Raw genomic sequence first — 27,016 nt, 5'->3', positions numbered from 1 at the left:
CCAGGGGAGATAGCCCAGTTGGAAAATTTGAGAGATTTATGGGTTTATGACAATTATCTTACGGGCTCAATCCCTGCGGGTCTTTTCAGAGCGCTGCTGAAGTTGGAGGCATTTGATGCATCTAACAACAATCTGACTGGAGCTATACCATATAAAATGGCCAATCTGAAGAATTTAGTACTCTTCAATGTCTATTTTAATAATATGTCCGGGCCGATACCCTCATCTTTTGCCAGTCTTACAAGCCTAATGATGCTAGATTTATCATTCAATAAGTTTGAAGGCACCTTGCCTCAAGAACTTGGCCTTCTTCCAAATCTGACAAGCTTGTCTCTCAGTAACAACAATTTCGTTGGTCCGCTGCCTCCTGCGCTTGGGACCTTCAGCAACCTCCAGGCTTTTGATTCATGCTCAAGCGGACTGAACGGATCCATTCCTTCGGGGTTATGCAGCGGTAAGTCGTTGACCCAGCTTGCCATGTTCGACAATCGGCTTGAGGGGAACATCACCGGCCTTCTACAGGACTGCGTCTCACTACAACGCGTCAGGCTGCAGAACAACCTCTTCACGGGCTTCATACCAAGTAATATTTCTATGCTCTCGGCCTTGTATTACCTTGAGATTTCTTACAACAACATCCATGGAAGTATACCTTCTTCCATTGGACGGTTGCAGAACCTTACAAATCTCCTCCTTGCCCACAACAATCTGAGTGGTGCCATTCCTCCCGAGATAGGAGAGTTGAGAAATCTGGGAAAGCTCAATTTGAGCCGCAATAATCTCAGTGGAACCATTCCTCCAGAAGTAGGGAACTTAATTAATTTGGAGGTTTTAGATTTGAGCGGAAACTCGTTGGAAGGAAGCATACCGGCAGCCTTGGTCCATCTTATGAATCTGTTCACATTAAACTTGAGTGTAAACGCATTAACAGGAAGAATCCCCAGTTCCCTGGGGTATTGCAGACAATTAAGCGAACTATACCTGGCCAGAAATAAATTGAGCATGACCATTCCTTTAGAGTTGGGAATGCTTGCAGCCAGTCTCAAATATGGGTTAGATCTAAGCTGGAACACTCTATCGGGATCTCTTCCTCCTGAGATAGGCAGCTAAATGTTCCTTCAATCCTTGGATGTCTCCCATAATCACCTCTCCGGCAATATTCCTCAATCTATCACAGCCATGATTAGCCTGGATCATTTCAACTTCTCTTTCAACTTATTTACGGGGGAAATTCCTTCATTGAGAGTATTTTCACTAGGCCCGCAGAATGCTTTTGAGGGAAATCCAGGTCTTTGCGGACCCCCGACAGCGATGAATTGTTCAGAATCAGAAGTGGCAAGTAAAAGGAAAAAATTAAGTGCAGTGGGAGTGGCAGCGATTAGCGTTGCTTGTATCGCGACCGTAGCTATATTCATCCTCGCACTGACATACGTGATAAGAAGAAATGTCGAGTATGCTGAAACGGCTATTTCTTCCGGAGATGGGCGAGGTATAATCAAATACAGAGAAATAGTAGAAGCTACCGACAACTTCAGCGATGAATACCTCGTCGGGTCTGGCTCATCCAGCATGGTCTACAAGGTGACGATTCCAAGACAAGACAAAGCCCTTGCAGCCAAGTGCTTAAATCCAGCAAATCGTCGTCTCGACGACAATCGATATCTCAGTCTGAGGAAAGAGATCGAAGCTTTGAAGAACGTCCGTCACAGAAACATTCTCCGTCTTCGGGACCTGATAACTACACGTGATGCAACAGTTCTTCTATGCGACTACATGGTCAATGGATCGCTCTGGGAATTTCTGGGCGGCCCATCGAAACCCAATCAGAAGCTGGACTGGAGGACACGGTATAACATTGCAGTTGAAGTGGCAGAGGGACTTAAATACTTACATCACGACTGCGAACCTCCAATCATCCACTGCGACATAAAGTCTGCCAACATATTGCTGGACCATGAATATGTGGCTCACATCGCTGACTTTGGACTTGCCAGGCTATTGAAAAATCCATCAATAGATTCTGAATCAAGTTCTCTCTTTGGTGGGACTCATGGCTACATTGCTCCAGGTACTAAATTTCCATACATTTCTCTTTATAAAACAGAATCATGCCCATCAATTTGCTGGTGTTATGAAGTCTAGTTGCAGACATAATTATCATATCCCATGTCATGCTAATACCTAATACTACGTGCAGAGTGTGGGTATGGCGTGAAGGCATCGACGAAGCAAGACGTGTATAGCTTCGGAGTGGTGTTATTAGAGCTGGTAAGTGGAAAAACCCCCGTCGTAGAGGAGGACGATCAGAAATTCGTACATCTGCCTGCATGGGCTGAGAGGCTGACGAAGGAAGGAAAAATGGATGGAATAATTGATCAGGATTTGAGAAGTAGTGAGGCTGCTTGTTTACATAGTAATATGAAAGATGAAATGGTGAAGATCATGGAGATTGCCTCATTCTGCACTCGATCTGCTCCCAGGCTCCGCCCACCTATGAACGTAGTTCTTGACATGCTTCTTTCGCCCAGTAGAGACGGGGTCATCGATCATTGAGTGATAATATATAGGGCATCAATAATATTTCTAGGCAGGACTTTCTATTTCCAAAAAAATTAAGGCATGAACACTATTACTTCGAAGGACTTCCTATTTCCTGAATGTAGCGTTTCTGTTTCCGTGGACATTTTCAAATTTCAAATTCTCGTTTTTACCGGTTAACTGTTAGTAATTATCATATATTTTTTGATGTATCAACTGTTCTCAATTTTATATGGTATCACAGGGAACTTTATTACATTTCAAAGAAATATCATAGTTATGATAACGGTGTATTTACAGTTTTATATGGTATAATAATTGTAGTGATGGGAGTGGTGATTATATTATTATGTTATAGGTGTTATTGAATTTTTGTATATTGATTTTTCATTTTGGAATTAATTAAAGAAGTTTGGTACATTTTAATTCGTTTTCCATAATAATTTTTTCCTTTTCTAAATTCGATATTATGTTATTCATTTTTATTTTTATTTAATTTAATTATAAATTCGATATTATGTTAGTCATTTTTATTTTTATTTAATTTAATTATAAATTCACTATAGAACATGGTGATAGTCATTTTGATATAATAAAAAGTGGATTCAGTATCGTAGTTTCACTGTTTTTACAAAATATTGGTTGTTTGTAATTCTTATCAATTAACGATTAGCAATTTTGTTATACAATCCGTTTTAAAATTGTTTTTGTTTGGTTAAGAATTTATTTTTTAAAATTGTTTTTGTTTGGTTAAGAATTTATTTTCCTATAATGTAATAAGTTTAAAAATTTAAGATCTAGAGGTTTCTATCAAAAATGGAAGCCAGATCACCAATTTAGTAATTCCAAGTGTTATGATTTTCCTTGAATAATAATGATAAATTAACCTGGGTTAAAAAATAATAATAAAATAGCAAATAATAATGATAATCCCCACTATTAATTTGAGAGCTGAGTTATACAAGTTTTCCTGTTATATATATATATATATTTAAACTATCATTTTGGTTATTAGTGTTAATATAAAGATTAAATTGTTACGCGTTGCACATTCCTGTTAGAAATGTGTTTGGGTAGTGGGCAGAATCAGTCCCCCTAATCCCATGTCATTGTGAATCGTGAATCATTTGGACAGACTCTTAGAGACCAAACCTGCAAAATAAAATCTCTCTGAAAGTACCGCAATAAGAAAGGTCTGTAAGTGGAAAAAACTGTGGCCTTCCAACTCAACACACATTTAAAGCCTCTTGCGATCTCCTTTACATATGATTCTTGGCCAAGTTTCTGCCCTACAAAAGGCCCAACCAGTCAAACAGAAAAAGAGCTGTCTGACCTACCAACATCCATGGGAGAGCTCAGCTTGAAGCCAGCTTTTTTTTTTTTCACATTAATCATTCTAATGTTTTCAACCTTTCCATTTGTTGGATCGCTGTCGACAACCCTTCCTGATTCTTGGAACCTCTGTTGCAGTGATGATCATTCTAACCAATGGATCCATGCACAATGTCTGTATTCCTGAAAATTTGGTGATGTTGAGCTCTTGCACCGGTGGAAGTTATATATGTTTGTGGTAATAGAAATATCATCCATGCGTCTAAAGTTCCTATCGGAAATGTGAGAACATAAATATTTCTAATGGCATTCGCTCATGGCTAATCTCTAAATGCTCATGGCTAATGTCTGTATTAGCACTTGCAGGAACATTACCATATTAAACGAACCTCCCCTTCGTTAGATTGACACCATGAAAACTATTCTCAGCTAAATAAATTCCGTTACCGAGCAATCAATACAGTATGGATGTGAAATCTATTTCCCAGGGTTAACAAACGAAAAAATTATTTAATCGAAAAAAAAATATGTACCCAAATAATAATTTAGAAAATTTATTCCAATCCCAGATTTAAGTAGAAAACCTCATTTCGGAGAAAACCTATGGTAGCAGATTTTTATTATCAGGATGAAAATATTTATACATTTCACTTGTTTCATTCTTTCTCACCTATACATTTCTTTTTTTTTAACTCACACCCTTATATATAGAAATATTTCATTATAATACCATCAGCCTAATACCATGGGTTGTGAATACCATAGACACTACAAATTTGATTTGATTTAATTATAATATCATGGGTTGTGAATACCATGGACACTACAATGCCTAACAATCTCCCACTTGAGCCCAAATAGAAGCTTGAGTGAATATTTTTGCCATTGTTTTCTCTTCTCGCCATTAAACCTTTCCCAAGATGCATTTTTATCACGTTTGCATTACTCTAGCCAAGGTTCTACAAAGTTCTCGTTTATCCCTTGGCAAAGTCTTCTATTAAAGCTAGATTTTCTGTAGCGTGTATTTTCTCCAATTGTAGTAGCCCATCATTTAACACTTCACTAATAATGTGCTTTGTTTTAGAATGATACGCTTGGTTTTTTGCTAAATGAATAGCACTCTCACTATCACAATGCAACAAATATTTATCTTTTTTATTCCCTACTCTCCTAAAAATCATTGCATCCACAACATCATCAATGTGCTTTGTCTTAGAATGATATGTTGGGTTTTTTTCTAAACGAATAGCCCTCTCACTATCACAATGCAACGAATATTTATCCTTTTTTATTCCCAACTCTCCTAAAAATCATTGCATCCACAACATCTCTTTGCAAGCTTCTATGGCAGTGATGTATTATGCCTCTGTTGTGGAGAGGGACAGTGCTTTCTGCAATCTGGGCATCTAGGATACTCCTGCTCCTACAAAAGTACATAAATAACCAGTTCTAGACTTTATAGAATCCACATCTCCAACCATGTTTACATTTGTATAACCTTCAAGAACAACATTATTATTACCAAAACATAAACAATGATTATTGGTACCCTTAAGATACCTCAAAATACACTTTAATGCATGTCAATCTTGTTTGTTTAGATTTGCAAGGAACCTGCTCACTACTCCCACTGAATGTGGAAGCATAAGGGATTTTACTCATTTCCTCCTTCTTCTTGTCATCATAAGGGCCCAAATCAACACTAAGTTTAAAGTGTGATGCTAGGGGTGTACCCACTTCTTTGGCATCCTTCATATTGAACATGTATAACATCTTTTCAATATATTTTTCTTGAGATCAAACTCATACGCATGTCTCGGACATGCCTAACCTACTTCAACAAGATACCTTGTCCATCCTACATGTAATTTATCATGATTAATGTCTTCATATGTAACAAAATTATTTTTACATGGGGTCCCATGGTGAGATGCTCCAAAGTCAAGTACCCGATCAATGCTACTACTAGAAATATATAAACATGCTTCTTCTACTAGAACAATTAATAAAAAATCACTTTCAAAAGCTACAACAATAGTCTCACCTTCCTTTGTGTTGCTACATTTTTTATTTGAGTTGATTTATTTTTGTTCCTTCTGCTCCTTCTGTTCTTTCTTCCAAAACTAACAATCCTTTCTCTTGTTTCTTTCTCTTCCACAGTGAAAACAAGTGATTCTTCCCGTTCTTGATTTCGATCTACCTCTCGATTTTGAACACCCCTATCTACCACGATCAATTTTCCTTCCGTAATCAAATAAGACTAGAGCTTCTCCTCCCTAGTTTTCCGCAATTGATTTTTATGACACAACTCCTTGTTCATTAAATTACTACTGACACCGTCAAACTTTAGGATCCCTGCAGGTGCTAAAGTGCTAATAACTACTATAAAATTCTCCTAGCTATCTGGCATAGAGAATAATAATAAGATGACTCTAATCTCACCATCCAAAATAATTTTGACATAGGCAAGTTGAATTTTCATATATTAAAGTCACTCAGATCCCAGAGGCGCAAAAAAAAAAACAACGATAAAAAAAAATTGTTTAAGCTACCAACATCCATGGGAGAGCTCAACTTAACGCCAACTTTTCAATTTTTCTCACATCAATCATTCTAATGTTTTTTACTTTTCTATTTGTTGGATCAATGTCTACAACCCTTCATGATTCTTGGAACCTCGGTTGCAGTGTTGATGATACAGAACAACGGATCCATGCACAATGTTTGTCTTCCTAACAATTTTGGTGATGTTTAACTCTTGCACCCATCGAAGTTATATATGTTTGTGGTAATAGAAATATCATCGATGTACCTAAAGTTTCTATTGCAGACGTGAAAACACAAATATTGCTAATGGAATTCGCGAATGGCTAATTTCTAATATTTCTAATGACTAATATCTATATTATCAATTGTCGGAACATTACCATATTAAACCGGGAACCTCCCCTTGATTTGATGGACACGACAAACACTATTCTCCGCTAAATGAAATTTGTCACTGAGAAATTGATACGGTACTTTTCCATTGGACGACACATGTGGATGTAATTATTTTAAAAGTACAAATACTCCATGACAAATGTGAAATCTATCTCCAAGCCATGTCTCCATTTAATATATGAAATAAATGATCGTGGTAGGTAAAACATGATGACTGTAGGCAACATTGTGGTGAATGTTTATACATTAATGAATGTTGTGAAATCTAATTATTTAAAAAGGTACTCCAAGCCATAGACTCCATGAAGCTCGATTACTAAAAGAAACCCAACGAGTTTTATGGTTTGAATTTATTTATCAAAATATTATAAAATACTCAATGAAGAGAACGTATGTACTTTGTAAATCTCTAGGCACATCAGAATGTAACATGGCTAGGCCATAGATGAGGCCTAACCACAGATCAAAGAGGGGGCATAGGATTAAGCTTGGACTTCCTCCATACATGTAGATCTCATTTAAGCAGATAGACTCTAGTGGCTCCCATTGAGTGTCTTTGCCACACATTCATTCATTCCATGGTTTCTTTAAAGATATAGACTCCATTGGCTCCCATTGAGTGTTAGCCACTCATCCGGTTCATTCCTTGGATTCTTTTATTTCAGTTGCGTTCGACAAAGAAGAACATATTATGTTTACTTTTTAATCTCTTATCCTTCTTCCATCTTTAAGTACACAAAATATTGTACACATATCAAAATTTCGAGGCTTAGCATGGATGATAGCCTTCTTCACTAAATGGTAACATCCTCTTCAAAGCTCATGGTGATGGTGATGCCTCTTCCTCTTATTATAGTGATCCCATCTCTCTAGTGATTAGATAGACAAACAAACTACTACAAACACATATCAACGGTTCACTATCTACATATAATCTAATCATCTAACCTAATCTACTCTCCAACTAGATTAACCCTCACATCTCTCCCTTAATGCTCAACTCTCCTATGATGGAGGGAAGCCTAGATACCATATTATAAATGTGGGAGAGTAAACATTTATTTACCCAATAAAATAATCTATAAATATGGGAGAGTAGACACTTATTTACACACAATAAATAATATGTTGAGTGATCTATAAATTTAGTGAAGCAAACTACACTTATATACAACACGCTTTTTCTTAATATATAAAAGATACCTTGATCACACAATTAACTAATCGAGTGAATATCTCAACCACACACCAATGTAGGAAGCCAATTGGTGGAAAATAACTCTCAAATCAATTAGATCTAATCACTTCCTAAATACTATGAACAAACTCTTCTCATAGAGGAGCATGATCTAATAATGGCCAATAATCTTAACAATCCAAAAATAGGACTACACTTGATACAAGTGGGAGTTACATAATCCAAAAATTCCAACTAAGATAGATAATTGCATAGATATTTGATGACACAATCTTACCAGCAATTCCTTCATGGGATTCATCAATTCAAATATCATGAATTGTAGCCTTCTTGTATTTTGAATATCAGTGCCATCAATATTTCTAGTTTCATTCTACCCAAAAATATTAATGTAGTAAGACTGATGATGCTCATTTTACATAAACATAATATTATTGGTATCTTTCCTTCCCCTTTTAGGGTTCTTGGAAGTATTAAAATAACCATAGCATTCTCCAATTATCTTAATGGCTTTTTGTTTCCTAAAACTGGTAATTCCAATCGACAGCTACATATTTTCTTCACAATCTATGGATTGCAATGAGAGATTCCATGGGAAATTGGGAATTTGAAGAGGATTGTAATGATGTTATTGTTCAATAATCCTTTGGAAAGTACTTTATCTTCTTCTTTGGGAAACTACAACAACTTTGAAACCATTTCTATTTTTCACAACCTCTTACATGGTATGATACAAGGGGAAATAGCCCAACTTGACATGCCAAGAAATTTATGGATTTATGAAAATCATCTTACTGTCTCAATCCCTGTTGGATTTCCAAAAATACTACTAAATTTGGAGGTAATTGATGCATATTGTAATGACATGACCAAAGATATACCATATGAAATGGAAATTTTGAAGTATATAACACTGATGGAGTTTGGTTTCAATAACACATATTAGTCAATCTCCTCATCATTTTCATATATTACAAGCCTAATGATCTGTTGGCGGTGCTAGACCCAGCAACATGTCAGGGGATCTCCCCAGTAAGAAGTCCCAACTAGACCTCAAATAGTTTTGTGTAGGAGTCCCAGCAGTGGGTCGTATGGTATCACCTTGACCGCAGTTGCGTGCAGAGGCAAGTAAGATGTCCCTGTTGGTAGCAAGCGTGTGACATGCGCAACAAGCCAAGGAAGGTGTATGAACGGCTCTATCACATGGAAAGTGAGGTGAGTGTGCCCCTTGGAAACATGTGAAAGCATGCAACTAAGAATGGAACACACGAGTAAATATGCATCACAAACTGGAAAGCAAGTAAGCTAACAATCCAAAGTGATGGTTAAACAAACATCACATCTCAGTAAGATTCATACATACTTATACAGAAAGATTCCATACATACAAGCATAAGAAAACAAATACATATATCATTAGAGTAAACAAGATAATTAAAATACAATAACAGCATATGCATGAAACGTGTTGGCTCTGTTATATTAAGAAGTGAAAGTTCCAATCATACGGTATAACCATGACCAACCACTAGTCCCGATAAGGGAACGTTACAGTCAATATCACCTTCTTTTCCAAAGAGATGTACTAGCTCTACACTATGGAGAAGCCAAGGCTCATTACAATATTGTCCAAGCTTTCTCTAAGGTACTCCTATCGGAAGCTTGACTGACTAAAATCCTCTATAATGAGTTATGAGGTACTATATACAGCAAAGGGTGGGGTGACCCTTGACATTCCCCTTTGTGACTGTTCATCTACCCTCATGACTCTTCAACTACTCTATGACTATTACATTCGACTATCGACAATGGAAATTCCACTTGACAAGATGTTACATTCAATCTCCACATGTGCCCATGTGAGACAAAATAGGCTTGAGCGAGCCATGCAAGACATCACTAACACTTAGATAGTTGTGGTAAGACCAACTCTTCGACATCCTTACGATGGTCGACAGTGGTGAACTGATGCCAATCTTGGTCATTCGTGATGGTGTCCATTGCAAACTCTTGTCTCCGTTGTATCCGGGTACACTGATATGGTTTCTCTATCCAACTCGTCCAATAACATGTGCATCATCATCTTGAGTGCAGTTGGACCAACAACCTACTGATGCATAGTGTGTTAGTGACCATACGCATCGACTTGTTGAAATACATGTTCAGCTCCAGTCGAACTTGCTTCTTGTCTTCCCCTCGGTGAGTGTGCCAAATGGGTGGGATCGCATGTGTGCACATAATGACATCCATGCTCCTGAATACCCTTGCATGTGATCGATAGCACTGCTCACCCTGTCTGCTCCATGTCGGCTGCTGAATGGATATATAACATGTATGGGTGCAATTTCATCAGTCCGTGGATGTTGCACCTTCTGCTATACTTGTTCCTGCTGCAACTCCTTCTCTCGTCTGTGAAGCTCCTGTTATTCCTTGAGTTTTTGCTTCATCACCTACAACTCCTTCTATGTTTCTCTGCCTACCTTTGCGCGATCTTCTTGTCACGTCGTTGCCTCATAGCCTCAATATTCAAAGATGATTTCATCACAAGTGGATATGCTTGAGCTTGCAACTTTGTTCCGACTCTGCACTGTCAACAACCCTCCTCTTGCATTTGTCGCATGCAGGTGTGCTACCTTTTGGTGATGCTAATGGTGTTGCTCGTTGTGACACCGTTGCCATTTCACCTTGATATCCCTGTCCATGAACAACTTGATGTATTCATCTATAGGCAAGTTCATATACACTTGATCGACTGCATCCCTAGTTGTGCTCTGAACGGTGTATTCGACTCTGCTCTTCTAGAAGCCATTGTACCTATGCTGTTGAGAGGCAGAGGAACACATGTGATACTTAGAGACATAGAAACACTCATGAAAAGAAATCTATTAGTCAAAAACCCAAAAAAAATGGAGCACTGATGATTTGTCTCTGAGTAATTGTAATAGTCCTTTCTTGTCACCCCTATATTTTGTAAACATAGTTGTGTACTACTAGCATAAGAGCCATGATTGGATGAGGCAGTTACATTGTAAAATAAAAAAATTAAATGTAAATTTAATTGTTGCACTGAAGTAGAGGATGGCATAGATCCATGGCTCCAAGGGAAGAGGTAGCTCATTTGTTTGACAATCCACAATACCACCTAAGTGTTATTTCCAAAGTCAGTTATGAATCAATCAAGATATCACCACCTAATAGTAGTTATGATATTATATGTGAGCGATGAAGGGTGCAGGATGGTGCCCATCCCCCTCGAAGATTGGGATACTGGGCAGGATGACTCTTCATAAAAGGAAGAATTACCAAAAATAGAGAAATAGGAGAGGAATAGAGAAGAACATGAGAGAAATAGCGAACTAATAAGTGAGAGATATAACTGCTTCAGGAAGACAAAGGTAGACAGAGCAGAATAGGTAGGTGCAATAGAGAGATTGTGAGGAGCCACGAGAGCTAAATAAGATGACCAATATATACTAGAGTTGTCACTAAGCCGGTGCTCAGAAACCTTGGATGTTAATATTTGTATTTCTTTGTGTTGAGACCACTAGACTGTGTGTTTAAGACCAAGTTGTTAGCAGGAGGATTAGTGGATGACCAAATCACTACGGTGCTTCGTATATAGATGATGAACCACCTATACATGGCATTCTGAGCCACTGTGGTGCTTCCCAAAGAGCTGCTAACCACCTGGACAGTGTACTGCAAACCCTTGTTATTAAAAGGCAATTGTTAACCACCTAAAAATTGCATTTAATATCTTGGATTGAGAAATACCTAATCTAGACACTAGGTGAAGCCTTGTGAATGGACTCAAGAGAGTAAGTGAGTCAGTGTGGTGCTTACTTTCAAAGAACAGTTGATAAAACATCTAGATAATGAACTCGATATTTGAATGCCTACCAAGCCTTTGGTGTTAAGTTTCCCTTGACCGAACATTCCCTCATACTTTAGAACCATCTCAGGGGTTGTTAGTTACAAGAAAGGATGCAGTGTAGCTGGGCTATGATTGGGTGGAGAGTGGAAGTCCCTCCTTCAGTTACAAGCCATTATAATATATTTAGATAAGTACATAAGATATGCATATTTGAATCACAACCTACAAAATCCTTGTTATGTTAGTCACTATGGTATGGTCTTGTTCATGTTTAAATGCTTAAATATTTTTGTTACAATCACTTCTAGATATCTTGTATGTTTGTGATTTCAGTGAACGGTTGCACCATGGAGCTACTACCATACTCGTAATTTATGGTCTACCTTATGTGCTACGATCTAAGTTTACACATGCATTGTGTTGGAAGGTGTTTACATATGAATATTGTGGTAAATTGTGAGTTCTACACAATTTCTCTATTGTTATGACTCTAGTCTATAAAAAAATAAAATGTTCACAACTTCATAATATAGAGATATAGAAGCTAAGTCCACATGTCAATGGGTTGTAGCCCCACAATATTTGTTGAGGGATCAACGTTTAGGGTTAGACCATTCTTTTCAAGAATTTTGGCTTTTGGGCTAATCCCCCTTCCCTTGGAAGGTTTATGTAATCCTCCTTTCCTTAGTGCATGGGAAGAATTCGAGAATTTGGAATTGTCGTTAGGAGGAAGTTACCATGGGAATGGCCTAGATTTATTCATACTTGGATTTCCCCTTGGTTTCACTATATCTGAAGGTTCAGAAGACCAAGGGTTGGTGAGGGTTGCGCCTTTGTGTGGACCTAGATTTTCCCTTGGCCAAATTTCACATTACATATGATAGTTGAGACATTCAAGGGTGGAAAATGATTCCCACTCCTTGGGATTCCAGATAATCATAGGCCTATATATCAACTTCTTTAACCTCTATGTAGTACCTACAGTGCATAAATATTTTTGGGACCCATGTTTATTATTTTGCACAAGTAATGGATCCAAGGTTAGCGAAAGTTGTTCACCTTACCACGACCTAGATATAGTGTGATTTAGTGATTATTCTAAATACGAGGACACTAGCCCACTAATGGAACCATGTCATAAAGAAACCCCTCACCGATCTATTCAAAGGTACGAGGATTTGGGGGTGTCAAGTGGTTGCACAATGTGTATGCCTAGATTTGACTGAGACTAGATACACTTATGAATAGTGAAGGGCTTTATGGATCCCATGTTAAGATGGCATGATAGTGCCATGGGTGTTAGGAAAGAGGCATGTGGATGCCACGCAGTAGTATAATGGTGACATGACAGGGTTTAAATGGTGAAACTTCTAATAGGTTTAACTCACAATCTGAAATTCGGATTGAGGTAAAATTTATATAATCTAAAACCTCTTAACAAGCTAAACATGATGGAAATATCTGAATTAAATTCTACATACTTGATATAAGAAGCATTTTGTAATCCCATATTCAAATCATACCTTGGGGGTAGAGTTAAAGAAAGTATGTAAAAATTATCATGACCTGCGACATGAGGAGGGGGTGCCAGTGTGGTTACAGATTGGTATCAGAGCAAAGTTTCAACAATTAAACTTTGGGAATATAAATTGGATCTCTGTTATAGAGATATATTAAATCAAAGGTTCACTATTGGATATTTGGGGATAAAATTGAGATTAGTGTGGGGGATAAAAGTTAATATGTAATCTAATTGTTAGATATGGGTTGATTTTGAACTTACAATTGATCTGAATACTAACCTTGAAAGAGTGTTGATATGTTATTTTTCTCTCAAACACATATAACATATGTGGGTGTTGATTTTGTAGATAGAGTTAGGTCAGCGATTTTAGTGTTGACGCACTGAGGTGATGAATTAATATATTCTTGTTTGGTTGAGCTAATAGTTGTGTGTGTATAACAACATTAAGAAGACAACTTCATAGCAATAAAATAGAGCAATGAATCGTAGAATGGTGCAAAGTAGCATGGATAGAACTCACCATGATCGGGAAGAAGATTCAGTTGGAAAGAGGTTAGAAGAAAACTCTTCTGATTAGATGGATAATCTTAGAAGCCTAAGAGTTGAATTGAGAAGTTGTAATTAAAATAGTGAAAATATTGTGAGAGCTCAAGAAAGACAAGTGGAGGTGAAAGCAATTATTTTACAGAACTTATTAGAATTATAAATGGAAATGAAACATGAACCCGATGCCAGTTATTTGGAAAATTCTCAATCAAAACAAATTCCATATGAATTTGAAGGCTTGGGGTGGAAGCCAAAAGAGAAGAAGGTAGAAAGTGAAATAAAATTCATAGGCATGCATGTGAAGACACAATGAGAGGAGAAAATTGACTCAACACTACATAAAGAAGGGTAGACAACCATGAGAAATTTTCTAGTGTTACGGCTAGAGGACAACAACAACAAAGGAGGAGTGAGAAGAGTTCAATGTTGGAGAAGGTCAAGAAAGAAAAACCTCCTAACTTTGATGGATAAATTAAGGAAAGTGAAGAGGTAGAGGCCTCACTATCGGTTTTAAAAAAATAATTCACAGTCCATCTTTACTCTAAAAGCATGAAGGATACATGGTAACCATTTTTAGCTTGAAGAGAAAATTTGACCTATGTTGGGAAGTGTTGAAGGCTGGAATCTCGGTGCCTCGACATCGAGGAATAGCACCCAGTCGGCAGCTTAAGGAAACTCCTTTTCTGCTGAAAATGGTGTGATCTGAAATGAGGCACTAAAGGCTTCTTGTCAACTTACAAGAACCTCTCCCACTCCAAAGCTAAACCATTTCCAAGATCTAGCTTATGATTGATAATTTGTGGAATTAAGAGAACTTGAAGTAGGTGTATGTCTTTGTTTGCCTTTAAACTATTTGAGTGCTTATGTTCATTGGCTTAAACTAAAATAAAACACATAACAGTAAAGCAGTGTAGCAAATAAGTAAACCACATAAGGCAACAATAGAATATGGAGTTCACCCTGATATCTTGGGCTATGTCTCCTTGAGCTCTACTCAACTCGATTAGGCTCTTTGGGATTATGGCTTCAATTCTTTTACAAGTGCTACACTTAACTCCATTGGTGTACAACTGAACCAATGGGCTTAGAATGCCATCTTACCCCTGGTTGTTCTTGTTCTGCAGATAGGTCTAGACTTCTCTAGACTTGACTCCTTCAGTCAGTGCTCTGAGCTTCTTGAGCTTCTGGCTTCTCTGACTCCCTTAGAGTTCTTTTATTGTCTCTGGAATTCCTTCTCCTTTCTTCAACACATCTTGGACACCAGCAATAGCTTGATCATTCGATCTCTTTGCTATTCTCTGGCTCTCAGTCCTTAAGCTTCTCTAGCTCTCTGGTTGTTCTCCAACTTCACTGATGTCTTCAGGCACCGCCTCCAACCTCTGGTGGCTTTGCTCTGTTCTCCTCTCGCTCTGCCTTTCCAACCTCTGGTGGCTATTCGAGTTTGTCCAAGCATTCCTCTATTCTGCACCGAGCAGCCTCTACTCTGCAGACTTCCCTCCTGGCATATACTGATCTTTCCAATGGATTCCTCAACATTCAAACATCTCTGGGCTTCACCGAGTTGCCTCTACGCATTACTCTACCTGCACCTCCTATAAATCCTGCTCTCTGTGTTATCTGCGTTGTTATAACACATTATCGACCTTCCAAAAGCATGGAAGACTGATCGTTTCATAAAAGAATCAGTTCATAATTGAAAAGGAACTGGCGAGCATGGGAAACCTGATCATTTGGCCCTCCTTCTGCCTTAATCCCGAAAATAGCAATATAACGGAAAACACAGGCAAAACTCGCGAAAAGCACATTATGAGTCATTTAGCCGGAACTCAAATATTATGCAATAGCATCTATAATCCTTTCGAGTTCGTAAACATCTCGTTCATTGTCCACTGTCTGATCAATGATCGATAATCAATGGCTGACGATCATTTTAGGTGGCCCACTTGCATGGAGATTACCCGCCCGAAAAAGCGGTTTTCTCTCTCCTGCTACGTGCTACGTGTTGGCTGGTGTATGGAATCAGGTGAAGCCCTTCCAATATAACTTACCGCCTGAAGCCCGCCCGAAATACCGTTTACCACGGAACTCAAAAGGTTCGCTATTGTATTCATAAATCTGTCGGGTCAGCTGCCTAATGAGGTTTAGCGGTAAACATCGTTTAACCTCATTAATCACATTTTTTGCTTTTAACCCTGTTACACATCTTTGATGTCGTGAGCCAATCTCCAACTGCCACCTCATCCACTACGCTGACATCACCAGAATCTTGTGACTCTATCCCGGGTTGCCACATGTCTTGCTAACGTAGCCTATTGACTCTTTGGCCCGAAGTTTGACTTGGTTCCATGGCCCGCAGTCTTGCCTCTCCGATTTGCGATCATCGATCGCATCTCCACCATTGATTCCTTTTGATCTGATGGCTGACAATGCTCATCACAATCGGCCCATCGCAAGTCTTCATGCCTTTGGTTAAGTCCTCCCTTTGGCTTTTTGCGATGCGATAAAGCGGTAATCTCATATCACAATGCCTTAACGCCTATGGTTAAGTCCTTCTCTTTGGCACATTTGCGATGCGATATGATATTGCTCGGTTTCCTTTTTGACCAATCAAACAAGGCCATGTGGCCCAATCCCAGCCTGCCATGTGTCAACTGTGGATTGGCCCGTAAGCCTATACCAAAAACCAACAGTTTCAATATAGTTTGAAGATTAATGAAATTGCCTCCTTTTCTAAGGATGTTGGGCAATTTTCATTTTACAATAACTCCTTCATCCGGAGTTCGTTTTGGTCCATTCAAATTGCGTCAAACTCAAAATGGAGAGATCTATGCAATGAGACTATTTCCAAGAGCATCCTTTGACTTTAATTTCCTTTGTGAGGAATATTTTTAGACTTAAAAGTCTATTCTAGATCCATTTTGGATCATGGTGGGTCTGACCGGGCATAAAGGGACCAGTTCCCTGTTTTAAAGAGATATAATAGAATAATATGGAACAAAATGATGTTAATCGAATGATTCAAAAGCAAAGGATGATATCACTAATTAAACTTATCCTAATTACTTCCCGGGAATAGGATTTATGTATATGCAATTCATAGAAATATTTCACAACGCATGCAACAATATAGATCGTTAAACACTTTAATGAAAAGAAAACAATAAGATAACTAAATTAATTAAATATTTAATTGATTTAATTGATTAAAAAATAATCTCATATAAGAACTCATTATCTCATATATAACCACACAAGATACAATCTTGCACATCAATAGTGACAATGTATGAATGTATTCAAAGTATTTATATAATGAAATAATCTATAAGAAAATTACTATCTATTTCAATGAAACGTAGCAGCAATATAAAGATAATAGTACCTGATACATCATCATTGTGCTAAAAAAAAATTATAGCTTCAGGCTCTGCTTCTCAATAAGATAACTTTGGATTTAAACAATAGTGCAAGTTCAATGTTGTCTTTCAAAAATTCAGAACCCCTTTCTAAATGCATGAAAGGGGTTTAAATAGCCTATTAATATTACAAAAATAGTAAACTAAAAGTCTCCAAAAACTTAAACAAATTAAGCTAAACATATCATCTGTTGCAACAAGAAACTCGTGACTGTTCTCCACGCTAATTCTGCATATGTTCTCTGAGTCCACATATATCTGTCATTGGCTTTAGCTGGGGGAGATGAATTGGTTTCATACATATCTGCCCAATGAATACTACATCATTGAGTGTTGGAAGGAATTGGGTCATTGCATTAGATAAACACCTCAACACTACCCACTAACTATGTGGCTTCAACAAGAAATGTCAATAACCTTCAAGGTTTTTTTTTGATAAACTCTAAATATCTTCAATCCTTTTGTTGGACGCTTCCTGCATGATTTTTTTATAACTTTGGCATCTAGATAAGTGTCCTTTGGGCATTCTTATATCAAACTAACCCGCAACAAAGTATCGTTGATATATTCGGTGAAGTTTGAAGCGAGATTTCTAGCTCTGATAATAACCATTTCTGCCTGTATCATTTTGATGTCCCAGTCACCAAAAACAATATATTTTTGTGATTCTTCAATTTGAGGTAGACCAACTGATCTCCCTTCAACATTGTCTTGCCAATCTATATGTTCAGAGAATTTTTCTTCAATTTTCTCATAAAATGTCCACAGGTTGGACAGTCGATTGACCACATAATCACTGGTTTTGCACAAATCATGAATTAAAACTAATTTGTGACAAAAAATAACTTGTTGTTTGGTGAGGAGATTGTTTAGATCTTCTGCTTCCTTTCAGACTTCATTCAATTCTGGACTCTCTTTCAATTGACTAATCTTTTGATGTAACTGTTGCAGTTGTTCATCTTTAACTTCAAATTCAAATTGTAGTTGTAAATAATTAAAATATTTTTGTAACTCGACAAGTTTTGCCTACCATTGTTGGTCAATTACTTTCCTTTCATTATGGAAATCGTATTTTAACTGCAAAATCCTCTGGGCTTTTTCTTTTAAAAGCAGTTGTATTTTTGCTACCTTTTTTATAGTGGCACTAACATAAGCTCCTGGGAATTGTGAAAGTCTATTCAATTCTTCATTTGGAGTTGACTGAGTTCCCTTCCAGAGAACTTGAAAAGGAGTGTCGCTTAAGACTGATGTTTTTTCTTAATCTAGCTTTCTCTTCTTCCTTGATCTAGTCATTATTGCTTTATGCTTGGAACTATAAAATACATCTAGAGGGCGAATTTCTTTGATCTTCAGCACTATCTCAGAAGTCGGAAATGTCAGCGTAATTTCCTTATCCTGACTAACGATAGTTTTATCAGAAATATCATCAACAATAGTTTTCTCAAGAGTCTCAGGAACAGTGTTTGTTACGAAAATTTCAACAGTAACTATATTAGAAACCTCATCAGTAAACGAGGTTGTCCCTTTCTTTTCTGAGTTTTGCTCTGCTCCTGTGTTAACTGAAGTATCTGCATCTTGAGTTTCTTTGGTAGACAAAATGTTATTAAACTCCTCCCATACTTTATACAGTTTGTTTTCTTCGTTTACTTTATTGTTTGTTCAACGACTGTTGTAGCTATTTCTGAGATTTAGGAAATGATTGGATTCTTTGACGAGGACGTTGATGTATTTGCAACCTCAAGGATCTACCAAGACCCTCTTAGCAAAACTTCCGACAGATGAGCTCTTCTCTGATTACAATATTGATTAAACTTAATCAATTCTTTAGGAGAAAAAGGTTTTTCCGCCATTATTTCAATTATAGAATAATCTAGGACCATCTCAAATAAATCATCAAAATCATCAGTCTCATTCAAAAAATGTCTAAGTCTTGTCTGTGTCGTCACATCTTTAGAAACACCATTAGGGTCATATTGCCTGCTTGGAATGGTAGGGAAACTAAAGGCTTTAATTAGGTCAATTTCTTGTAGAGCATGCTTAAAATTTTCCAACGTGTAGGTACCACAGGAAATAGAAAAAGGAGGCCAAATGGTTTTCCTGACTTCCATAAGAATTTTAGTTAAACCATGACCCACTATCTGATAGGAAATTTCTTTGGCTAATAACTTATCTGGAACAAGAAGGGGTAAAACATGAGGATGAGAAATGCTGCCAAAAACTCAAATGTAGGTAAATGTTTCTTCCCAAAACCACTCTCCTATTGGTTTTAAGTCCTTATTATCTTCGACAGTGAGTCTAGGTTATTTGCTTCCAAAGACCTCTTGGTAGATAGGGAGGATGATTTCATGACAAATTTTATAGAGATGAGCATGGTATTTGGTTTCCCACAGGATATCGAGATAAACATGTATAGGGGTAGGGTACTAGACTATCCATTTCCATCCTAGAGATGGGAAATCATAAGAAAAGAAAATAGTGTCCATGATATAGGCACTCATGAAGAAAGGAGGAGAAGTTCTCTCAAGAACATTGTTCTTCTGCCTGTAATTGCGGATTTGGGTGGTCAAGTTATTGGACAGAATGTTCAACCAATCCATGATATAACCGTCAGCGACGACTTCTATTAATGGCACCCATTCCTCTGAGAATTTCTATGTATTGGGGTAACCATAGAGACAACACATCATAACAGCAATGTGAGAGAAAGGACCAACAATAGAGGCTAATGAATACATACCCATGTCTTCCCACTTGTGGTTTCTTTGGTCTCTTATCCATTCTTTAATAAGGTCTGCTAGATTCGTATTTTCCTGCATGTACTTCATCTGTGGCAGTGGTACATGATACATTTTCCTGAAATCTTCATCTCTAAAAGATACAATAATGGTATTTTTTGAAGTCAAAAATACTCTTTCTGTGATATCTAGATGGTCAATGACCCATATTACCATGTCTATATAAGGTATAATCTTAGGATGAGCAGCAATTCTGTGTAGAAACGAATTAACCAAGTCATTCCATGGAGTGCTAACATCTGGGGATTGATCATCAACCGTAACAATTTGTTTGACTACTACTGTTGGGATTTCATATTTGAATAGTTTGTATATGACCTCCCAAGAGGAAGGCCCTGCATCTGGAGTGCATGTAGTGTATGTAAACAATGGCGCCATCTCAAGAATTTCTTCAGAAGGTAAAACTGCTTGAGGAAAAATTACAGATTTTCTCTTTACTTTTATTATCCTTGACATCTCCTATAACTATTGTTTATCAAATTTTACCTACAAAAACAAACCAAGATGAGAAATACCTTGTAAAACGCGAAGAGTCTTATCAATTGAATGTAAGTTTTAATGAAGAATTCCTTCTACATAATATGAAATTATTACAAATCGTTTGAAAACCTTGAAAGCATAAACACACAGAGTGGCCATTAATTTCGAGCGTTTGTTCACATGATGCTAACACTTGTGATTATATGGGAGATTAGTACTATCGGCATTTCGTTGTTTAGATAATACAATCATAACTTAGAATTTTTTGATTTCCCAATATTACGTTGGTATGATCTCAAATAGAAATGCGGGATATGCGATATCGGAAGGCTGGGAGTAAACAAGATGCAGTATCAACATCTATCAATTGACATAATGCGATATCGCTATTTGACAGAGTGAAATATCACAATCAGTATATCACAATCGGTGTTTGTCAATGGTGTTTTTTGATTGGGAGAAATTCAATCGGAAAACTTGTGATCGAGAAAGTCGCAATCGACATTTCATTATTGGGGAGATTGTGATGGTGTAAACTTGGAACTCACCAACGCCGATATGTCGATAACTACTCACGTGTAGCCTTAGTGGGTCAAGTTTTTAATGATATTTTCTTTATTCATTGATATGGCCTTTATAAACATTTCGAGAATAGTTTTTAAAGGTTTCTTAATGGAAATTAAATCAAACGAGCTTTCTAAGAATTGTATTTATTTGCTAAAAACAAAGGAAATACTCCTAGTCATAAAAGGTTTTATTTTAGCAATATATCTATATTTTAAAGACTTTCTTATTTGATCTATAAGGGAAAAGTAATGAAAAATCCTATTTTATGGAAACAAGAAAGGAAATTTGTTTTTTTAAATTTAAAAGCATCCCCATTATTTCCTATTCTATGTATAGAAATAATGGGGGTTGTTGAGTACCACAACAATTGGCAACACACTGGTCAAAACAATTATCTTTGTAATAATAATGAGATCTTAATCTTTATTAAGGAATTTCTTTAGAAAGTTGAAAATGATCGAAATCTAGATTGATATAGATAGCTTTGAAGTGAAGTAACTTATTTTATCGTAAAGCTTCTCAGGGTTTATTATGGATAAAAATCCAAAATGAATAAATCAGTTACTAATAGGTTGGAAAAGTAAAGTAAGAAGTATTAGGAGCTTAGTGTATTGAATAAATTTATTTGTCATTGGTAGAGCCACTGCTACCAGTAGGCATTCATAGCCTCGACAGGGTTACCATTTAACCAAAACGAACCGATATCCCATCCATATAATAATAACCTTTTTAGAGGCAATAATCTATTTGTATTCTTTTCTTGTTTTCTTTTCCTTAAAAGCCATTATCCTAGTTTAGTGGTCAGCTAATGATAATTTCTTTCACAAGTTATAATAAAATTGAACAAGCCAACTTGTAGTGAGACCTCTTGTCTTGTAGTATTGTGACTATAAGTCATCATCTTGGTGTGGTTGCCAATAGTGATAATGTCAATGTTATTGGTTTCCTATAAACATCAAAAGTAGGCTCATGATGATACCTCTTAACTTTTAAGTTTTTATATTTTTGAATTACACTCTAAAAAAATTAAAATTAATGGATTGGGAGGTTTCATTTACTCCTCAAGAGGTTTCGGTGACCATTTGAGTTAAATATGTTAGAGCTGCATAATAATCTTTGCTTTTATAAAAATAACTTTTCGAGACCGATTTTAAAACAACTAGATTTTTCTAAGAGTTTTCAGCCAAAAGATTTCACAATTAAATAGTTATTGCATTTCAAAGTTTTAAAATAGATGCAATACTAGATTTCAATTTACTATTTGCTTTCCAAATTGTCTCTTGAATAAGACAAAATTTGAATAATAAAGAGAAACTTCCAATTTATACTTCAAAAGTGTACTACTTAACATCTAAAAAGTAACTTGAATATATATATATATATATATATATATATATATATATATATATATATATACATATATATATACATATACAAGAGAACAGATGTTCTTTCTAAGAAAAATATTTTTTGAGAATATGTCCATTGGCGAGAAGAATTTATTTCTTCCCTTGCAAGTCTTGCAAGCTAAAAGTTGATAGACCTATCTTCTAAAAAATTTGAAAGGAACCAAGCCAGATTTTTTGAAATTTGGTATGTTTTCCTTTATCCTCATGCACTTTATCCCATTTTAAAACCAAGTCTCCAATTTTATTTTATTTTTATCTTTGACTGAATTTCTATCAAATGAATCTTTGACCAACTGTTGATGGTGGGCATGGACATGTTTGGCTTTAGTTCTTTCTTCCTCCAGTTTAAGGATTTGAGACATTCATAATAGTAGAGAGGAAGAAGGATTTTCTTCAATCTATTGTACTAGGGCCAATGAAGGAGTAGAGGGGGGGGGGGGGGGTGGGTGGGGGTGGACTTCTTTTCCATATAATAGATGACAAGGAGAAGTGCCTATTGAGGTCTTCTCGGTTATTCTATCAACCCATAAGGCAAATGTTAAAGCTTTATGCCATGTCTTTTGATTTTGGACAATAGTTCGTTTCATAATTCTAATAAGATTTTTATTAGTGGATTCGTCTAAACCATTCCCTTGAGGGTAATAATTAGCAGAATACTTAAGATTAAATCCTCTTTTCAAGGAAAATTCAGTCTTTACCTTTTCATAAAAATAAGAAGCATTGTAAAAAATAAGAGCATAAGGAAGACCAAACCTTGTAATGATAAATTGATCATTGGACTCAGTAATTCTCTCAGAATTGGCTAACTTCAAAGTTATTTCCTCTAGCCAGTTTGTAAAATAATCTGTTGCAGTCAAAATGTATTTATGTTGTTTGGAAGAATGAGGAACAATCTCACCTATTATGTCCAGTCCCCATTTCTCTAAGGGTTGTTCGATATTGACAGGTTGCAAAGGCATAGATGGTTTCTTCTATCTTCCTGAAGCATTTTGACAAATTTTACATTTTATTACATACATATGAGTGTCTTTGAAGAAGGTTGGCTAGTAATATCCAGCATGGAGGATCTTATGAGAAATTGTATCTCTACTGTAATGTCTTCTGGCTGGCCCATCTTGAAGTTCCTGTAAGACATTTTTTGCTTCAGCTTTTTCCAAACATCTTAAAAGAACATAATCGTAATTTCTTCTAAACAAAACATTATTGATGAGTTGGTATTGATTAGATTTTAATATCAAGGCTCTCTTTCTTTTAAAATAAAGCTCAAATGGTGCATACCCATTTTTCAAATAAAATATTAAGTCGACGTATTGAGATTGAGTATCAACAGGAAATACCTCGACCACTTGATCAATATTACCTGTGGTTTCGTCAATTGTCATATCATTCATTCCTGTAATCAATTTGCAAAACCCTTGACCTCTTACAATTTTAGCGGGTTTAATTTCAAGGTCATATTCTTGGAGTGCAGTAATCCAGTTAGCCCTTTTTTCTCCTAACCCTCTTTGAATAAGTAATTGCCTAACTGTAGAGAAAGGCACAACGATTTTAACATGATTTTTTAAGACAAAGGGTCTAAAATATTTAATGGCTTTGTAAACTGCAAAGGCTTGTTTTTCCACTCCAGAATAATTTAATTCTTCTCCTTGAAAATTTGAGCTGAAAAAAGAAATGGGAGCTTCAATGTTTTGTTCATTTGTTTGTGTTAAGATTGTTGCATATGATAGTTCAGTGGCAAAAGTGTATAAAATGAATTGATCAGAAAAATTACGAGTTGATAGAGAGGGAGCGTCAATCACAGCTTGTTTAATTAATTTGAATTCCTCTCTTTCATTGTCTCCCCATTTGAAAAGTGAATTTTTCTTGATCATATTTTGTAATGATAGGAAGATTTGGGAAAATTTAGGGATAAATCTCTTGACAAAATTGATTTGGCCAAGAAAAGGTTGCATTGATTTTTTAGTATGTGGTAGTGGTATTTTGGTATTCTTTCTAGATCGATACAAATTCAATTTTTAGATACAATAAAACAAAGGAGTTTACCTTCACAAAGAGAAAAAAAATGATTTTTTGGGGTTTAAGGAAATTTCATACCTTCTGCACCTTTCAAAAATCTGCTTTAAATCATGCAAATGATTACTTTGTTTCTTTGAATATATGGTAATATCATCCAGATATACCATAATATTTTTATTAATTAAATGCTTGAAAATATTATCCATTGCTCTCTGGAATGTAGCTCCTGCATTCATCAATCTAAAAGGCATATTTTGGTATGTGTATGTTCCCCATTTAGCTCAGAATGTAGTCTTTAATCTATCATCTGCCTGAACAAGTATTGGATTGTATCCTGAGAATACATTAAGAAAAGACATTAGTTCGGGACCAACAATTGATTGTAGAACCTGCTCCATCAGTGGGAAGGGAAAATTATCCTTTTGACATGCCTTATTTAAATTCCTAAAATCAATACAAATGCGGATATCACCATTCTTTTTCCTAACTTGTACAAGATTAGAAACCCATTTGGAGAAATGTCGAGCATGCTGAAACGGCTATTTCTTCCGGAGATGGGCGAGGTATAATCAAATACAGAGAAATAGTAGAAGCTACCGACAACTTCAGCGATGAATACCTCGTCGGGTCTGGCTCATCCGGCATGGTCTACAAGGTGATGATTCCAGGACAAGACAAAGCCCTTGCAGCCAATCGTCGTCTCGACAACAATCGATATCGCAGTCTGAGGAAAGAGATCGAAGCTTTGAAGAACGTCCGTGACAGAAACATTCTCCGTCTTCGGGACCTGATAACTACACGTGATGCAACAGTTCTTCTGTGCAACTACATGGTCAATGGATCGCTCTGGGAATTTCTGGGCGGCGCATCGAAACCCAATCAGAAGCTGGACTGGAGGACACGGTATAACATTGCAGTTGAAGTGGCAGAGGGACTTAAATACTTACATCACGACTGCGAACCTCCGATCATCCACTGCGACATAAAGTCTGCCAACATATTGCTGGACCATGAATATGTGGCTCACATCGCTGACTTTGGACTTGCCAGGCTAGTGAAAAATCCATCAATAGATTCTGAATCAAGTTCTCTCTTTGGTGGGACTCATGGCTACATTGCTCCAGGTACTATATTTCCATACATTTCTCTTTATAAAACAGAATCATGCCCATCAATTTGCTGGTGTTATGAAGTCTAGTTGCAGACGTAACTATCATATCCCATGTCATGCTAATACCCAATACTACGTGTAGAGTGTGGGTATGGCGTGAAGGCATCGACGAAGCAAGACGTGTATAGCTTCGGAGTGGTGTTATTAGAGCTGGTAAGTGGAAAAACCCCCGATCGTAGAGGAGGACGACCAGAAATTCGTACATCTGCCTGCATGGGCTGAGAGGCTGACGAAGCAAGGAAAAATGGATGGAATAATTGATCAGGATTTGAGAAGTGGTGAGGATGCTTGTTTGCATAGTAATATGAAAGATGAAATGGTGAAGATCATGGAGATTGCCTCATTCTGCACTCGATCTGCTCCCAGGCTCCGCCCGCCTATGAACGTAGTTCTTGACATGCTTCTTTCACCCAACAGAGACCGAGACCGCGTCATCGATCATTGGGCCATCCTTAAGTAGATTGCAGATTTCTCGAATATTGAGAAATCTAATGTACATAGGCATTCAACAATATTCAAAGAATCTGCAATCTACTGAAGCTCAGGGCGATCAAGCGATCTCATTGACTTTATAGAATCCACATCTCCAACCATGTTTACATCTGTATAACTTTCAAGAACAACATTGTTATTACCAAAACATAAACAATAATTATTGGTACCCTTAAGATACCTCAAAATACACTTTAATGCATGCCAATCTTATTCGTTTAGATTTGCAAGGAACTTGCTCACTACTCCCACTGAATGTGTAATATCTGGATGAGTGCATACCATGACATACATCAAGCTACCAATGGTTGAAGCATAAGGGATTTTACTCATTTCCTCCTTCTTGTTGTCATCATAAGGGCCCAAATCAACACTAAGTTTGAAGTGTGATGCTAGGGGTGTACCCACTTCTTTGGCATCCTTCATATTGAACATGTATAACATCTTTTCAATATATTTTTCTTGAGATGAAACTCATACGCATGTCTCGAACATGCCTAACCTGCTTCAACAAGATACCTTGTCCATCCTAAATGTACTTTATCATGATCAACTTCTTCATATGTAACAAAATTATTTTTACATGGGGTCCCATGGTGAGATGCTTCAAAGTCAAGTACCCGATCAATGCTACTACTAGAAATATATAAACATGCTTCTTCTACTAGAAAAATTAATAAAACATCACTTTCGAAAGCTACAACAATAATCTCA

General features: G+C 36.7%; 2 protein-coding genes across 2 annotated transcripts; both read left to right on the top strand.

Moving 5' to 3' along the window:
* The first annotated feature begins 1,110 nt into the window (after positions 1-1,110).
* Positions 1,111-15,622, top strand: LOC149247699 (receptor-like serine/threonine-protein kinase At1g78530). Its single transcript, XM_089445040.1, has 3 exons — positions 1,111-2,068; positions 2,198-2,538; positions 15,320-15,622. Exons 1-3 carry the CDS (start codon positions 1,111-1,113, stop codon positions 15,620-15,622), a joined length of 1,602 nt encoding a protein of 533 aa, XP_089301166.1.
* A 47-nt stretch (positions 15,623-15,669) lies between these two features.
* Positions 15,670-26,278, top strand: LOC149247698 (putative leucine-rich repeat receptor-like protein kinase At5g63930). The gene is made up of 4 exons (XM_089445032.1): positions 15,670-15,739; positions 15,891-15,979; positions 25,142-25,763; positions 25,893-26,278. Exons 1-4 carry the CDS (start codon positions 15,670-15,672, stop codon positions 26,030-26,032), a joined length of 921 nt encoding a protein of 306 aa, XP_089301158.1. The 3' UTR covers positions 26,033-26,278.
* Positions 26,279-27,016: the final 738 nt, after the last annotated feature.

The sequence above is a fragment of the Pinus tabuliformis genome, chromosome 7 (assembly GCF_031772625.1).
Source record: "Pinus tabuliformis cultivar Carrire ecotype Pingquan chromosome 7, CPIR1, whole genome shotgun sequence".
In the NCBI taxonomy this organism is placed as follows: Eukaryota; Viridiplantae; Streptophyta; class Pinopsida; order Pinales; family Pinaceae; genus Pinus; species Pinus tabuliformis.
Note: the sequence above shows the minus strand (reverse complement) of the source record. Positions and strands in the feature narration are given on the sequence as shown.

What these genes read in the sequence shown, in the direction of transcription:
- LOC149247699 (XM_089445040.1), top strand. Translation starts at nt 1,111, where the DNA reads ATGTTCCTTCAATCCTTGGATGTCTCCCATAATCACCTCTCCGGCAAT. An exon ending in TCATGGCTACATTGCTCCAG is followed by an intron (nt 2,069 to 2,197) that starts GTACTAAATTTC and finishes TACTACGTGCAG; the next exon opens with AGTGTGGGTATGGCGTGAAG. An exon ending in TTTCGCCCAGTAGAGACGGG is followed by an intron (nt 2,539 to 15,319) that starts GTCATCGATCAT and finishes TGATGTCTTCAG; the next exon opens with GCACCGCCTCCAACCTCTGG.
- LOC149247698 (XM_089445032.1), top strand. Translation starts at nt 15,670, where the DNA reads ATGGGAAACCTGATCATTTGGCCCTCCTTCTGCCTTAATCCCGAAAAT. An exon ending in CAATATAACGGAAAACACAG is followed by an intron (nt 15,740 to 15,890) that starts GCAAAACTCGCG and finishes CGATCATTTTAG; the next exon opens with GTGGCCCACTTGCATGGAGA. An exon ending in TCATGGCTACATTGCTCCAG is followed by an intron (nt 25,764 to 25,892) that starts GTACTATATTTC and finishes TACTACGTGTAG; the next exon opens with AGTGTGGGTATGGCGTGAAG.